Consider the following 17523-nt stretch of genomic DNA (forward strand, 5'->3'; position numbering starts at 1 on the left):
TAGCAACAGACCATAGTGGTGCCATTTCTGTCAGTGTAAAAGAAGAAACTGAGGCTACAATTTCACAAGATCACCTAAACTTGGTAAGAGGGATAAAAAAACATTTCCTTGTCTGATGAGTCTTGATTTCTGCTCTGACATTTGGATGATGTGATCAGAGTCTTGCATAAACAACATGAAAACAGGGATCAACCCTGCCTAATATCTATTTTTTTAGACTTGCGCTTTTGGTGTAATCGTTTTTTTGATATTTTCTTGGCACACTTTGGGCCACTTTTACCTGCAAGCATCGTTTAAATGCCACTGCCTGCCTCGCTGACCATGTCCATCCCTTTATGACAACAGTATATCATCTTCTGATGGCTGCTTCCAGGAGGATAACTCATCCTATCAAAAAGCTCATATCATCTGAAACTGATTTCTTGAACATGACGATGAGTTCACTGTGATGGCCTCCACAGACATCACATCTTTGTCCAAAAGAACACATTTGGGATGTGGTTGAACAGGAGATTCACTTCATGCATGTGCAGCTGACATATCTGCAGCATCTGTGTGATGCTTTCATGTCAACACGGGCCAAAATCTCTGACTGTGTTTTTAGCAAATTGTTGAATCTATCCCAAAAGAATAAAGGGAGCTCTGAAAGCAAAAGCAGGTCAAACCTGTTACTAGAAGTGTAACTAATAAAGTGTCTGGTTAGTGTATGTACCTAGAAGGATGAACAAAAGATGATATATGTTTACAAATCTGTCTTTGTCTCAGTTCACATCTTGAATGAGTCCATGATGCGTTCTTCATCATAATATGGCAAAATTCATATACATCTTTACATTTATAGACTTGTAGTAATGATCTATTAATAGAATAATAGAAATGACAGATCTATACTACTCTCTGTAAACCTCTTAAAACCAGAGGATGTTCAATTATTTAGCATTTATTGTTTTTCCCGTACGTTCCATGTAGGATTTATGGGGTGAAGTCTATGGACTAGCTTAGACAACTTCAGCTTCATTTCTCTTCGCACAGACTTATATGCCTCAACCTATCCCACCATCTGCTATTTCAACCCCTCCACCACCCGAATATCTATCTGTAGGCTCCAGGGGATGTTTGCTTATAACTCCCTAGTCTGAATGTGTCTGAATAGAGGGAGAGATAGAGATGAGCTTAGATGCCAAACTCTGTTTTCGCTACTTAATTTTAAATATAAGTTGTCTCACTAAAATTTAAAGATTATGGAACTGTAACTGGAGGGTGAAGGTATATATTACTTATATTATTTGATTATATGTTACTTTGTCAGCAATGTTACTATTGCTAGTATTGTGAATATGCCAGTATTGCAAAGTGCTAAAACACAAAGAACAAATACAAACATCGTTTGAGGGAAATAGTGACTTTGGCATTCATTTAGTGATAAAAGGAGATATAAACTTCAGAAATTTAAATTGTTATTAAAGATCACCAATAACTAACTAATTTAATCTGACAGTAAACTGGTTTTTCATTTTACTTGAACTAAATAATGACTGCATAGTGTAGTGGCTATAGAGTAATACAAGCCTTATTCATTCTATGTAATCCTGTCAGCCGCAGCACACAAAATTCAAGCTTAATTTAAAAACCGAAACAATAGGAGGATAGCACTTGTGTTTTCCTTGGCACCTAGATTTTCTGCAGATTTCCGGAAAGTATTTCCTAGAATAACTAAGAAGAGCCTTCCCAAAGAAGGAGAATCATAGAAAGAAAACATGAAGCAAGAGAGAGCTCCAGGGCTTGGCGGGGTTTACAAGACAATCAGCTGCCTGTATTTCTACTAGATCAGTATGAGACAAAATCTTCCTACTTATTAGCCTAATAAAACTGTTTTTAAATTACAAAATGATCCACACTTTCCAGGGTTTCTCATATTTACTGATTTTTTTTCTGAGGTTGTTTACTCCTCTCTTTGAAGAAAGATGACTCAGTTCTTTTTTCCTCTTCCATTTTCTAGCTCAGTGAAGTGCTTTAGACTAAGAGAGGGGTCTGAATTTGAGTGGAAAGAGGAAGAGGGCAGTGAAGTGTTTGGGGGAAGACAACAGTTCTTCTCTTACCAGCCAGTTGGGTCTTGTTTAATTTGATTTCTTTAGGTGCTATACAAATGCATGGATGAGTAGTGTGTGTCCTTCCCTGAAGACCATCTGTTTAAAAACTGCAAAAACTTAGCCTGGCATGCACAATCCCTTCCAGGATCAATAAATGAGACTGAAGGCTCCCTTCAGGTCAGATGTAATAAAGATAGCCTTAAAATTCTAACTGCTGACACCTATCAATTTACCATACGTGTGAATGAAATTAAAGTCTAATAATCTGCTGAGAAATGGGGTTGAACTCAATTTTCTTCTTGAAGTTCTTTTGGATTTGAATGACATTTTATTCTGTTCTCTATCAAGATACTCTTACTGCTTCAATAAAGTTGAAGCCAGTCCATGACTGATACTGTACCAGTATGTGTTTTTCTACCCAGGTATGCTTTAATTGTATTGGCAGGGTGTTTAGGATCCTTGTCTTGGTGAAAACTGAAATCGATGCCAATCAGGTGTTTTCCAGATGCTGTTGCGTGGGGGGTGAAATTTCTGACAGAACTTTTTTGTGTTCATAATTTTTATACTTCTGTAAGACCTGTCGTAAGACCTTGTGTAATTTGGCGCTCCCCAGCCTTTTATCGCTGTTTCCCTTTTATGCCTGTCAAACTGTGTCTTTTGACATTTTTTATACATTAAACTTAAGATATGGGAGCAAGCTGTGCGTTTTTGTGACAGGCTGCTACCAATAAAGTGCCTAAAGATAAAAATGTAAAATAGGGTTGTCTGTTATGTGTAGACACAACACTGGTATGTCCCTAGAGTTAGGTGCCTTTTTTATGTTTGAATGATTCACAGGTCAGGCAAAAATATATTCTTCTTAAGTACAAGAAATAGACTGAAAATGAACGAAAAAGCAAAGAAAAACTTCAAAACCTCTTTAGAAAGGCTGGAGAAGTGTTGTTCAAGACCACTGTATAGATATGAGGGGTGACTCTGGACTTTTGCAAAATGTTAGATATGATAATTTGAATGAAATATAAATCTGCAATTGCACAAGCAATATCTTGTGTTTTTATCAAATGTTAAGCATATGCAAACTGGTGATGTGAATGTGACACTGTTGAATGCCAGTCCAGAACTAATGTGTTTTTTTAAAGGGCCTTTTTGTTGTTGTTTGTTATTTTTCTTCCTCTAGTAGCCTACATGTAACTAAGTTCCTGTTTTTAGGTCCTGTCACCACAGTCCGGGCCAACTTGACACAATGCACTCTTCAAATAAGCAGAGTTGGTATGATTTTGCAGGAAATGTTACACAAAGAGAAAATCCGGTCCAAGGCAGTGTTAATTCTTTGTCCAAATCACTTTCAAATATTCCTGGTGTTGTAAATATCAGGAACATATTCAAAATAATTCAGAAGATCAGTGGAGTATAAATGGGCTACCAACATTATCTTATGTATAGAGTCTATTGTCCAAAAGGGGAAGTATGAAGCAGAAGTGGGAAGGAACATTTCCATATGGCAACAAACTTTTATATATATATTTTTTTTTAAAAAAAGGTAAAGTTGAAATCTGCAAAAAATGTGATGGTGTTTTTTTCGTTTGTTTGTTTTTTAAGCTTCTTTGACTCATGCCTATATGAAAAAAACTGGGAGGTCTCAGAGGTCAGTGTGTTTTCTGGGGATAAGAGCATTTTCCAAACACTTTCATGTTTCACAATTTTGGAGAACAAGGTAACAGCGAGTTGTAGCAGTAGACACTTTTAGATAGAAGTGACAAATGACACGAGTGGATTTTCCTCATGCTTCTGAGACATTTTTTTTACACTTAGAACGTATGAGAATACATACACTTTGGACTCGGAAGAAAGCATTCGGAGTTTCCAAGTATGTTTTATTTGAGCTCCTCACATACTCTGTGATGGGATCACAGTATTTCCTACTTTATATACAACTCACTTCCCACTGTTGTGTATTGTTACTCATTCTGTCATACCAACTCGTATATTTCCCAGAAACCTCTGCAAATAATATTGGAGCCATCATCCACTGTATTGTAAAACAAAGCAACACCCAATACACAGCACTGTCAGCGGTATTACATCTGTACTTCTTCCGTGACCTTGATGTGTATTTTATGATTCCTCTCTTCTGAATTCCATTTAATGTCACACCTAAAAGATTTGACTTTAACATTTTCAGTACTCTTCAGATTTTCTGCCTCAGTCAAACCACTCTAGATGCAATGTTGTGCATACAGTATATTTGATTTTGCATTTTCTGGACACTAATGCATGACTGCGCCAGATGAGTCTCGTAAGGACCCCTTTCAAATTGATTCAATGCGTTGTACAGACAGTGCAAGAAGCCCACCTGTAAATGATGCAGGCGCTGTTTCGACAAGTGTCACAATTTGCTGTGTCTTGTCCTGTTCGGTAGGAGAGCCTGTGAAGGGAGAGATGGAAAGATATATGTGAGCTCCAGTGACAGGCTTCGCCTTCATATTTCAACACCTGTGGGCATCGGCTATCACACAGATTTGCTCAGGTTTGTTTTCACTCAGGGTTGCTCTTTGCTAACAGTTGAAAATGCAGCGGGGATTTTGATCCTGCAGTTCTCTCAGATTTGGCTACGTAATCAAGCGTGTAGACTTGCTGATTTAACATAATAGGATTACCTTGCTTTGCCATGACATACTTTGAATTGTCTATAGGCAATAGGAGGAAACAACTAAATGCAGCTCTTGTGTAATAAAAAAATCGATATCTTTACATTATGTGCTACAGCACACAGTACATCTTTCCCATAAAGGTCAACTTGTTACAGACACACTTTTTCAAAATGCAATAAACAGCACTGTATCTGCTCCGTTTGTGGCTGAGGTGTATTGCCCCCAGGCTGTGTTGTCTGTTGTTTTTATGTTGGAAGCCCTCTGCAAACACCAGCTGCAAGCCAGGTGGCACATAAGGCTCATACAAAATGTGCACATGCTAAAGAGGACACACTAAATATCCAATGACTTTTGTTAGTGTGGCGTTCTCTGACTTTCATTAGTTTCTGTTTCATCATTTGAGTTTAGATGAGCATGCAGGTGGGCTTTTTGTTATTGGCAATATGTCGCTGAATAGACTGTTGGACCGCGTGGGATGGGAATGATAGGATATTTTGTTTTCGAGCCACACATGTAATTGCTTGCTGTCACGCTAGCCCTTTGTACCTGATGGATGACACGGGGAAGAGCTGCACCTCAAATGTTCACCGTGACATGAAAGGTGACCTCATCGGAGGAGACAGAAGGGCTTCTTCATGGATCGAAAATGCTGATGGAAGCTCAAGGTCACTGAGTTCATCCATCCTGCCCTGTTCTCAAGTAAAGTCTCTTTGAACAGCTGTGAGCAAGGGCAGTAACTGACTACACAGAAAAAAGATCTACTCTAGTGCTACACTGCTGCCTAGGTTTTCATGTACTCCCATATCATTAAAAAGAGTTGCTTTAATAATAAAAGTGTATTAACCTAAATTTACAATCAGTGCATGTGCTCAGCACAACACCCCTTTTTGTATTCAGTGTCTAATGTTCACGCTTCACTGTTGTGATTCTGTATTAAACCACAGTGACACAGAAAAGATCTTCATAGATTTTTCATGGAAAAAACAAAAACAACCAAAAAAAACAAAAAAACCCGGCACCTTTGAAAGTCTTTCTTTAAGCCGACTGCTTGTTGGCACAGATTCACTGCTGTGTTGTTTGCCCACGTCAGCTGTCCTGGGATATGTCCTGGCCTCATCATTCTAGTTTCACTACACCCCCCTGCCTACGTGCCTGCTGCTCTGCCTGCCTGAGAAATGCATAACATGCGAACAGAAGCTTCACTAGGTCAAGCCACCATGTTTCAAATGCCACTTTTTATATACAGTGTTATTCTGTGTTCTACACACATCTTTGTGTGGAGAAATGAAAGTGTTTCCTGAACAAGGCTGGGGAAGTGACTTTCGGAACTGTATGAAGCCAGTAGACAAATATTATAACAGTTAGATTAATATAAGAGAAAAATACTGAGCTATATATTCTGACTGTTAATATGGGTTTTTTTTGTGTGTTTTTTTTTAGCACATTCATAAGTGTTTAACAATAAGCATCACATGTCACTGAGGTTAAGGTCTGGAAAACCATAAGAGAAGTGAAACATGTGGCATTGATGGGACTTCCTCTTCATAGGCTGTCATTGAAAAGTATCCAGAATAAACTGTGATATCATGAAAATTAAGAAGATGTGAAACAGATCACGGGGAAATGCATCAATCAAAGCTCCTAGTGTACTTTTGCATATTTTTGGTTTATGTTTGGGATTGTCTCATGGAACAGATGACCCAGAGAAAGTAAAATCCCCTCCAAAAAAAAAAATAATAATTTTTTTTTTTTTGCCATAATGTTATTTCCAGAGTAAACCGTGAAGTCGCTTCTCAAAAACACTTTACTTTTGCTGAAAAGTAAATAAAAAGTGAGTAGATTATTCTAACACCTTGCTAAAACCACAAATGACATACAGTACAGGTTTAATAAAGAGCAGACATTGTGTTGGACATTATATATGCTGGTTAAAAAAGGGGGAAACTTTAAGTTGCTTTTTGGTTCAAGGAAGCATAACTGACACAAACAACACAAAATAAGGATAATAGTTTTGTGTCCCGTAACTGCACTTCTCTAATAACACTTGAGCACAATGCTGGAGCACAGCACAGTGAAATCACTACAGCAGGCACAGTTTTGTGAAGATGAAAGGCAACGTGTTATGAGGCTGTACTAATTGGGCCTTTAAAACCAAGCTCCTCAGAGTCACACCAGGGTGCCTTGTTCACCAATGGATGTGGATGAAACTTAAATACAATTTGCTTTGTGTTGTCAACCCGTTCTCACTCCCAAAGCGTAACATTTTACGCTAGGTGACAAATCGTCACCATATTACGTTTTCGGCTACCCACCACGTTCCTAAATGACGACCTCGGAAAAAGAGGAAATATGAGAACCGTCTGGACTGAACCTACACATGTTCGCTCTTATTCTTCAAATCGCTTAGAAACACGCTATTTAACATCATTAAAGTCCTGGTTAAGGTCAGGAATAAGGTTATGGTCAGGGCTAGGGATAAGGTTAGGTTTAGGGCTGGAATACAGGGCTGGAACGTCTACTCCCGCGGGAGCGTCATTGCACTGGATTCCAGCCATAACCCGCCGCGTACCATAAGAACGCCGAAGGTCTCCTTTCGCGTTCCTCAGGAACGCCGCGGGACGTGACAAAACGTCGACATGTTACGCCTCGGGAGTGAGAACGCTCTGGATAGAGCACAGGTTTTTACAACTGTGCTGCTGTGAAAGTGACTGAAGGACTAATGGCATTCCCATCAACTACAGTTGAACTTTCTGTTTAATGCCAAAAGTCAAGTGTTACCACACCTAAGAGTAGTGCAAGTTCATGCTTCCCAATAACACCGTTCACATTTCTTAAAAACACACCAGATATTGTTTTCCTCTCGTTTTTTACTTTTAAAATATTCAGAGATATATTGTTCTAGAAACCTCTTAGTCACATCCATATTTTTGAAGAAAATGTGCATTCACACTGATAGCTATTGCAAAATGTGATTCACCAAGATCTTGGGTGGCATAGTGTTGATAGTCAAAAAATTATGTGTGGAACACTGTAACCTCAATGGCTGTGCACTTGGCTACACATCAGATAGTGACTGACATCCAAACAGAAGGCAGTATAAGGATGATACACTTGATGATATACTATATAGGTTTCATGTGGAGCTTTCACAAACATTTCACAAACATTTTCACTGTAAACATTACTCTACTCACCCCTCTCTCTGAGCTTCACCTTTCTCCAGCTCCTGAATAACTCCAAGAAGGACCTTGATGGTCTCCTGGCTTGAACTGATGAGACTCTCCATGGCCTGCAGCTGTGCTTTGATATCCTTGTCTCCAGATAAGGTTATTATCTGCTGGCTGCTCCCGATGCCCGTGGCTCCTAGAGGAAAGCCCTCGTCACCCCCATGTGTTTGCTGGAGTTTAGAGGAGGCTGACACATGCCTTGTCCGACACTGCCCTTGCGACTTTAAAGAACATTTGGCACTATGGGGAAGTGTCTGAGACTGCTGCTCATTTAGCTGTGTATCCTTTTTCCGTTTACAGCTCACAGAGGGGCTTCCTAAAGACTCCACCTGTGTCAAAGAGTTCCATGCAACAGGGCCTGTGCCCTTTGGCTTGTCCTGCGAAAACTCTGAGTCAGCTAGCTGGCGCTTTGAGGAAGTGCCGGCATCCATGTCTTCTTTGGGTAATCCTTTGTGTTTGGTCCTTGTCCCACAAACCTTGTATTCTGGTTCACTTTTGGAAGGAGAGCTGGTAGGATGACCCTCTTCTGAGAAATGTGAGGGTCCGTCCACACAGTTGGCACTGGAAAGCAAATCCTCTGTATCACTGCTGTCATCAGTGTGGTGAAGCAGTGCTTTTGTCTGCCCCACAATCTTACCCTTGTACTTAGATGACTCCCCAGTAGGTTGTCCATCATCTCCTACTGCTTTTATGTCACTCAAAAATCCATTGTTTTGTCCTCTGTACTCTTCCACCAAAGCAGCATGTTTAAAGGTGTGTCCTTTTTTCCTTTCAAATGGGAAAGTCTTGTACCGTTTTGTAAGATCTGGTGAAGTCTGGACACCAGTACTCTTGGTCACGTTAGGAATAGATCGCCGGGCAGGCATTGTCATGTACTTTCTGTGGGTAACTTTACAGGAAATGGACCTGGAGCGTCTGGCACGATGCTCTTTCTGAGCTTCGCAGATATCCTTAAAACGCACTTGTAAAGCCTTGTTTCTTTTTTTCACCTGCTGTTTGCCAGATTCGGAGCCGGACTGTGCGTCAATGCTGTGTGAGGGAACTGTTTCTGAATCCGATTCATCTGAATTTGAGAGAACAACGCATTTGGTGTCCTCTTTGCTCACCATATTTCCTGAAACAGCCAAAACAGAAAAAGAGAGAGTGTGTGTTAATCTAGAGGAGACAATTTTTCACATGCGATGACTTTGATAAGATACTGTGGCAGATGGCCTAATGCCTTTCTCCTTTTTTGGAATATAACTTGTAAACCTCCATTAAAGTAACCCAAAACTGAGATTAAAATATTTATTTTTGCTATTTATTTTTTTAATAATAGAAAAAATTAGATAAGCGTATTTTAACTGTAACTAATAAGGACAACTTGAAAAAGACTCCAGTGATTCATGCATGATTCAATACATGTACAAACGGCTTGATATCTTTAAATAAATACAATGAGAACCAGCCAAATATATAGAGAAGAACTATAATACAGTGTTAAAAAGTACATATTTCCTGACAATTTTTCTGTAAAGTTTGCACTTGTAGTGTCTGTATTTCTCAGCATAATAAATAACAATCAAAGTGCTTAATTCATAAGATGCAGCTCATCTACCCGCTGCCATGCTGTACAGGTGATGCACCAATCTGCAACATAAATGTGTTAAACATGGAGGAAATCTGTAAAAATAAGAACAAAGATGATCATATTTCATCTGTATCTGATGACTCAAAAATGGTACTTTTTGTTCTTTTAATAACATTTTTAATATTATGTTTCCAAACACAACAGTGCTGTTGAAAAATCGAACAGGCCAGCGGTGCTCATCCAAAACTGATCCAGAATCTAAAATCAAACTCATTTAGGATACAAAATAACATTTACTTTGCACGTGCCATTTAGTTTTGCACCATCACGACTGAAGCTCGATTAAACTCTCGTTCCGTTGTGTTAATGTTTCTTAATCACACCTCATGCTAACACTTGCAGCCATGACAGTAGCATTTCATAAGCACGGTCCCCTGCCAACTGTTTGATAATTTGCTTCAAGAGACCTTTTTAGAATAATAATTGTGTTCACACTGCTCTCCTTGTTGCTGCTGCCATCATTCAATACTCTGTTTATTGCCTCTTCATTATATCAGTTGTCAGCCTAAATATACACCTCAAGCTAAAAGCACAGTTTTTCTGTTAACTTGATGTCTTACCGCAGTTTAGATGCCAGATCACTGACTTAGATCAGTAACCAAAATATCTGGTAGTTAGGCTAATGTGAAGGCTATGAAATACATTTTAAGTAAGCATCATTAATGTGTTTAGGTTTTGTTTGCTTCATATCAGCGTCAGCCTATAGGATTGCCGAGGCTGCTGTCTGCTACTGCTGCGCCATAGATTCACTTGGGAATGATAACTTTGAATTGCTGCTCTTATTTTTTTATCTTTTGCCTTTTGCTTTACAAATGCATGACACCCCTTTTATATGTCACTGATTTATGTAGCAGTGAAATGGAAATACTTTTATATGGGGTGTTTCAAGTGAAATCTGCTGCTAGTTCCTTGAAAAAGTATTTGAAATAAATATAAACATGAGACTCACATTGAGATGCTCATCTTTTTATTTTTTTTGTTTGCAAATACAATTATCATATTTTTATTCCTATTGGGAAGGCATTCCAATACAAACAAATGGGTTTGCATGACAGCTTGTTTTACTGTTCTTCATATCATAATTACATCTAAACGGCTGTTCTCTGCTTTGCACCGATGCACTCAGCCGCACTCGTTGCCAGCCTTATGCTTACCGTACATCCATGCACACACTCCTCCCGCTATCCACGCTATATAACATTTCATACAACATGTCATTGTGAGCTGCTGCTTTTATGTTGCTTGATAACATTCTCCCCACAACAGTTGGGGGTGTTTTGTTAAGGAATGGTCACAGAGTGGTTGGTGCTTAGCCCAGGGCTTATATATATTCCTCTTGTGGTCTGAGGTTGATACCAGAAGCAATGGTGACACAGCAGCTGTGGCCCACACATATTAAACTCTGCATTAATAGCTAGCGTTAGGCTCCTCCACCTGTATCCACCTGCAGGTCTGAGTCTAAACTCTGTAGGGAGAAATTTATTATCGTCACTCCCTGGTTGCTGCTGTGCCAAGCGGAGTGACGAGGTCAGAGCCTAGAGATGCTCTGCGATCGTATCGGAAATCTCTTTCATGTGAGTCGTCCGTGTGAACTGACCTTCAGATTTTAATGTTTACAGATTGCTGTTTATCACAAATTTAGATTCAATTATATTACTTGAGCATATTTCTGAATGAAAATCACCTATATTAAGTGTGATCCTATAGCACACTATAGAGTGCTATAAAGTGCATATTTCCTAACTGGCTGTGTTAGCATATTGGTAATATTACATAGGTTTATGCAACAGTTTAATAACCTGAACTGAAATGATTGGTTTCCAGCTTTCGATCTGCATTTTTATGTGGTTTCAGGGTTTTTTTTTGTTTTTTGTTTTTGCAGTTCCTCAAAATAAATATTTACATCTCGTATCTGTAAAGTGACACTGAAAGAGTGTAATTAATCATTAATTCATAAGATGCATCTCATCTACCTGCTACCACACAAATGATGCACCGGCACTGTAGGCAGATCGATATTTAACTTTCAATTGCGTAACCTCATGCTGCGATACATCGTAACCTGTCTTGATCACACAGAGGAGCTCAAACTGAATTAAAAAACAAACAAACAACCAAATAAATACTACTCTTAATGCCAATCTCTGTGCAAATAAGACCAAATAAGACCAATATGATCAAGTAAAAATGACACATTTTCTGACTCATCTGTGATGAAACACATTTCACATCTAGAACATGAAATATATCAAGCAGCACAAGGAAATGAAATGATGTCTGATATGGCTGAAAGGAAACATCAGAATGAGCTGGTTAATCATTTTTATATGACAAGACAGCACGCGATAAATAAACTCCAATGAATCATTTATTACCACACAAAAGCCAGCTATTCATGGTGTTGCAGCTTCTCGGAAAGTAATCATGTTTTATCATTTAGCGACATTGTAAATCTATCAATGTGATTGTTGTGGTGGGGAAATTTATACTGAAGAGACATTTCCTTACTGTCAGTTTCACTACTCCCAAGAAATTTGTAAAACAAAAAGCATGGGTAGATTGGATTATTGTTCATTTCCCATTCGCAGCTGATCTACAACTACAGTTCATGTGGAGTTACAGTGACATAATGACCAAAAAAGTAATTACAAAAGATTGAATAACTCAGTGTAATATGACTAGCACACATACTTTCTAACGATGGAAAGAGTTTTCCATGTAAGTCGCTCCTGTATTTTATTTGCATGTACATGGGCATTTGTATATAGAATATAGATCTACTTAAACATCTATATGTGTGTGCTTGACTTTCATTCACTTGTCTGTGAGTGAAAGAACGAGAGACAGAGTGTGTGTGTGAGTGTTAGTGTATTTTGGCCTTGTTGTCACCTTTCAAAGAGAGGCCTTTGCCAGAATCCTAAGAGGCGCATACACACAGATGAACACCAAAGCAGAGAGAGACTGATAACACAAAGCACGAGGGCTTATTTCTTGGGACTTGTGCCATGTGCTTCACCTTGCTGAGTGTCCACTTTAACCTAACCCTCAGCTCTAACTGTTGGTGAAATGGAATATATTTAGAGGACACTATGTTTCATCTTGCTTCCTGTCAATGCTAGAAAACAATACATGCCAACAGCTCTTAGCGTCACTTTAGTCAGTGCGACGCTTTCGGTGCCAAACGAGGAAAAAGAAAGGCAAAAATAAATAAATAAAAGCAGGCAACGAGCTCAGTCTCATTGCACAAAAACAATATGGTCTGCTGTGTCATGAATTTACGCACAGTTGTTTTGGAGTATGGAGCAGATGAATTTTATTGGACGCTGGTATTTGTTCTGAAACATAGCTTAGTATGCACTTTGATTCGAGCGCGAGATGTTTGTCAGAGGCATTTCTACGGGAAAAAAAAAAGCATTTGTTCACAGCTGTTTCACATGGGCTCATGCTATTTCACACTCAGAAATACCAATCTCACACAGCTGAAAAGGTAATCACATCTGCAGGAAGTCTCTTATAAGTGCATACAATTTCTTATGCAGTCATGTAAGGCATGCTAAGGAGTTAAATGGTAATTCACATAAAGGGACTCTAGAAAAGCTCTTCAGTGACTTATTATTGTTGGAAGTCAGATACGCAGAGTGAAAGCGAGACGAAAGCCCTGCTGAGAGAGAGACTGTTGTCACACATGGATATATTCAAACAGCTGAAAGAGAATCTCCTTTTCCTCGTCATCTTCTTTCTCGTCCTCCTCAAAGCAAGCTATCTCTGCTAATGACCTGAGGTCCTTCCCTGATTTGGCCTCAGCTATCCAAAGGATTATGAATAATGCATTGACTCTAAAATTGCAAAAGTAATCCTCTGAAATCTCCTTATGTACCCTGGCAGACCATGTTGTCTGTTCCAATTGCCCTTCAGTTCTTCAACCTAAAATACTGCATGTATGAGAAAAAAAAAACTCAAAACAAAACTCACCTTTAGCTACACTAACATGATTGATTATCGTGATCACAATGCGGTAGAAACATGACTGTTAATGAAGAATGTTGATAGGTGTTTGGATCCATTTTTCAGTGCAATAGTAGGCCTGCAATACTGCTGACTCATGATTTATGCCCCAACGCAAAGCAGAGAGAAAGAGACGGCTTTGCTCGGATCGCCTTACATCCTTGTCAGCCTGCATCAACACAATAATTACTGAAGTGCATCTGTGGGATATTTACATATGAGAATACTGTCTGGCCACTCTCATTAATGGTTGAGTAACTATCGTAGCCTCCTACTCTTCAAACATGAATTTACTGAACGCAACATAAACAGTGAATGCTCTTTGATGCTATGGCTTGTGATTTTACTAATGACTTCTAAAACACTGGAGTACTGCAAAGTAAATCCCCTGTTTTTGTTATAAGATGGGATTTTGCTGTGCTCATCATTCACTGTGTATTATACTGTGTGCGTCGTTACTGTGCAATGCATCCACTTTAAATGAGGAATTTTTACTCACTATTAGCATAAATTAAAGAGAATGACATTGCACCAGCTTTGCCTTAATAAGCACAATGTAAAGGGCGAGATGTCACCTCGCAGTCTTTCCCTTTGATAGTCCTTTAGGCTGTGTACAGGTTTTGCCTTTAGTTGGTCCACGCTCGAGTAATGCTTTCTCAATAGTCCTCTTCTTCCAGCAACATTGTAGGCCGCTTTGGTGGAATATATAGTCTCGTCCTCAGTTTTTGAAAGACATCCCAGCCCGTTTTGAGAGCATCACACACGCACACCATCTCATTCCTGCTGTCGTCCAGCTATCTGTATCTATACTGGCTGCAGGCTACACCTGTAAAAGTTTGCTTTATGACTTTATTGGCTTCAAAAATTTATCACTGTGAAGCACTTTCTGTTATAGACGAATAGCGTTTTTTAAAAAAAGCTCCCATCCCTTTATCTCTGAGAGCACGGGCTGTGAAATGGATCCTTGGGAAGAGGAAGTTTGAAGAGGGTGACATGAAGAAGGTCTTTTTTTTTGGCAATCACATGCTCTACTGCCAGGGTGGGCTTCTTCTTGTATGAAGGAATGGCAAAGTCCATCTTTTCCTTTGACAGTTAAATCTATAGTACATCTCCCTAATGAGTTCACTGATTAATAACTGGCTGGGATTTGGGCATACGTGTTTACTCAGGTAAACCTGATGATTAACTCAGGTGTCATGTACAAGACAACAAGTGAAAACGATGGTTAAATAGACAAGCTGCTTCTGTGCGGGGTGCCTTAAAGCCGTGCCATATCTACGTTTCCTGTGAATTCTGGTAGTCAAGGACTGACGTGTAGAAAATAGAGGGATAGAGAGAGAGGGGGGGCGGCTACGGCTGACACCAAATACAAGTGCAGCTCTGGATGTGATGCAGTACCCCAAGAGACTCCGAGATCACACATGTCCTTAGTCATGATAAGGCTGAATCCACCTTTCATCAAATTCAGCCTTGAGGAGGACATCAGTCGCCGCATATGAATTTCTTACATAGTTCGCATTACTTACAATAGGTGCTTTCTCGTAAATGATCATCATTCTGACAGGACAATATGCAATAGTCTTTACACTAGTCTATTAGTGAGCGCTCATCAATATTCCTCACTATCAAGCCCAGACAATTCCCAAGTACAGCAATCTCGATAATCAGCCTATGCCTCACTGGATAAATACTGCATGTCTGTCAGAGGCTGCAAAGATATGCATAATGATAAGTACATTAATCAAAGTCGAATTACATCACTATTCATCTTCATTTTCAGATGTGGAGAAAAACCTTTGACGTGTTCTCCTGATTAGTCATAAAACCTTGAAATGCTTGGATGCAGAAATGCCCCCTCCCTAATTTATCCATATCTAATGCATGCAGGGATATACACATGCATGCAACACAAGGACTTTAACCAATTTCTATCAGAATACGTGCATGCCTTTGACATTTTGATTTAGTAACATTTTTAAAAGGCAGACTAAATGAATCACCCACTTTTATCACAATACCTGTGAATGTGTGTGCAACTCAAAAAAAAAGAAAGAAAAAAAGAAGTAACTCTTACCTTGAGAAACAGATCAAAGGTGCAAAGGACAAGATAGCACAGATCCCCTGTAGATCCACTGCTCATCCATGTACTCAGTGGGTGCCAGGGTACCGTCCAGCCACTGGAGCAGCTCTCACAGGCTGCGGGAGTGCTGAGAGAGAGGCAGCCGGTGCAGTGACAGCTGGAGTAGTTGTGGCACATCCGGCAAAGATTCAGGTTATAGGGATAGAAGAGGGAAAGAAGCAGACAGACATTGCCTCAAAACCTGATCGGGTCCTCACTGACACCCCCCTCCTGGCTTTTACACCGATCTCTCCCCCTCTTCTCCCTCATACACCTCATTCAAGCATCACTGACACTCGTTTGCTCTTGTCCCTGCACTCACCGGGAACAGGCACTCACACACGCAGCGGAGATCTCCATCTCGCAGTGCTGCTGCTGCTGCTGCTGCTGCTGCAATCCCTGTGCATTCGTGATTGAGTGTATGTGTGTATGTGTGCGTAAGAAAGGCAGGGAGAGGGTGGGCTGGTGGGTGGATGGGTGGGTGGATATGGCAAAGGGAAGAAGGGGGAGGAGTGAGGGGTAGTACGCAAGCTGCTGAGGAAAGTCCAGAGTTGGCGAGCTGCATCATCGGTGAAGACCCCCTCAACTTGTCCTCCACAGGCTGGCTCTCTTGACACGGAGCTGTTATATAATATGAAGGGCTTTTGCAGATGGCAGAGACGGGGAGCTGTGAAATAATAATGCATTGTGCTTTTAATTGGATGTCTCCTACCCCCCCATTACTTTCATACATCTGACACATTGTTTATGAAAGGTGGTGAGATGGGCTGAATCAAGCAAAGAAGTGGCTATGTAGCTTCACAAAGGGGCGATCGGGGAGGCGAAGAGCCAACAGGGCAGCGGTGTTAATGAGAATCCGAGACAACACAGAAAATGAAATGACGGGAGGGAGTAATAGAGAGGCACAGATAGAAAAATACCACACTGGAGAAAGAGAAATATTGATTTTCCAGACTTCTTAAGTTTCTCACATTATTCTACTTTTTTTTTAAGTTAAGAGGATTAATAATATATTGTATCCTGTTTTCTAACAGAGAAAACACATAAATATGAAAAAAGATTAAATGTTGTTTCTGGAGAAAAAGGGTTTCTGCTTTAAAGGGGGAGGAAGTTACATCAAAGCTGTCCAAACTGATCAAAGCCAAAACACAAAAAATACTCTTCATGTATATATGATCCTATTATTATCATCTTGTTATGATTTATATACATGTTTTAGTTTTGTTTTTACCTCTTCCTGCTTCTTGCTTCATGCTTAAGTAAAGTCTCTTTTAACAGTCGCTGAAACCTGCAGACACTGTACCAGTCTTCTTCTTCTTCTTCTTCTTCTTCTTCTTCTTCTTCTTCTTCTTCTTCTTCTTCTTCTTCTTCTATTTAGTTGTTGACTGGTATTCCAAAAAATGTTGTAAATAGAAGTTTTGCCAAAGTTAAGTGGTGAAATGCTGCAGGATACAGATAAAATTGTAAAAGATCTATAACGCTTTTGCTGGTAAAGAATATCAAACATTTAAAAAGCAATGAAACGAAAATTCCATTGAGAGAAAACCTGAAGTGGCCTCTATTAGCCAAGCTTGTGCCAGGACAGTTATTTCTATGTCTACGTTTACTGGATGCCAACAGTACTGTGCAAAAACTTTTAGGCTTATTTTCTGCATAATCAATTCTTATCTGTCAACAACAGATTCACAGAGGTGCTGGGTTGTCCCAGTTTCATTCTGCAGTCCACGACAAAACACAAAGCATAGACTAGACTTCAGTGACCAGAAGCATAAGGGCAACAAAGGCAATGTCCATGATCAAA

General features: G+C 39.6%; 2 protein-coding genes across 5 annotated transcripts in view; one reads left to right on the top strand and one right to left on the bottom strand.

The window, feature by feature from the left end:
- The window catches only part of LOC101479436 (indoleamine 2,3-dioxygenase 2-like), a 22571-nt gene extending 17036 nt beyond the window's left edge, over positions 1–5535 (top strand). For both annotated transcript variants that reach the window (XM_076891613.1, XM_076891614.1), the window contains 2 exons: positions 4510–4617; positions 5278–5535. In XM_076891613.1, coding sequence (XP_076747728.1) covers positions 4510–4617; positions 5278–5455 — 286 coding nt within the window. In that variant the 3' untranslated portion in view covers positions 5456–5535. The remainder of the gene's footprint in view (positions 1–4509; positions 4618–5277) is intronic.
- The window catches only part of LOC101479720 (inhibitory synaptic factor 2A), a 23582-nt gene extending 7337 nt beyond the window's left edge, over positions 1–16245 (bottom strand). For 2 of the 3 annotated variants that reach the window (XR_013101357.1, XM_076891612.1), the window contains exons 1-4: positions 16045–16245; positions 15678–15840; positions 7936–9082; positions 4444–4515 (exon numbers count right to left, since the gene is read on the bottom strand). Coding sequence is in view for 1 of the 3 variants with exons in the window: in XM_076891612.1 (XP_076747727.1) it covers positions 4444–4515; positions 7936–9077 (1214 nt within the window). In the remaining 2 variants the exon portion in view is untranslated. The other variant, XR_013101358.1, reaches the window with a different exon arrangement.
- Between the last annotated feature and the right edge of the window lie 1278 nt (positions 16246–17523).

Source organism: Maylandia zebra, linkage group LG13 (assembly GCF_041146795.1).
Source record: "Maylandia zebra isolate NMK-2024a linkage group LG13, Mzebra_GT3a, whole genome shotgun sequence".
Classification (NCBI taxonomy): domain Eukaryota; kingdom Metazoa; phylum Chordata; class Actinopteri; order Cichliformes; family Cichlidae; genus Maylandia; species Maylandia zebra.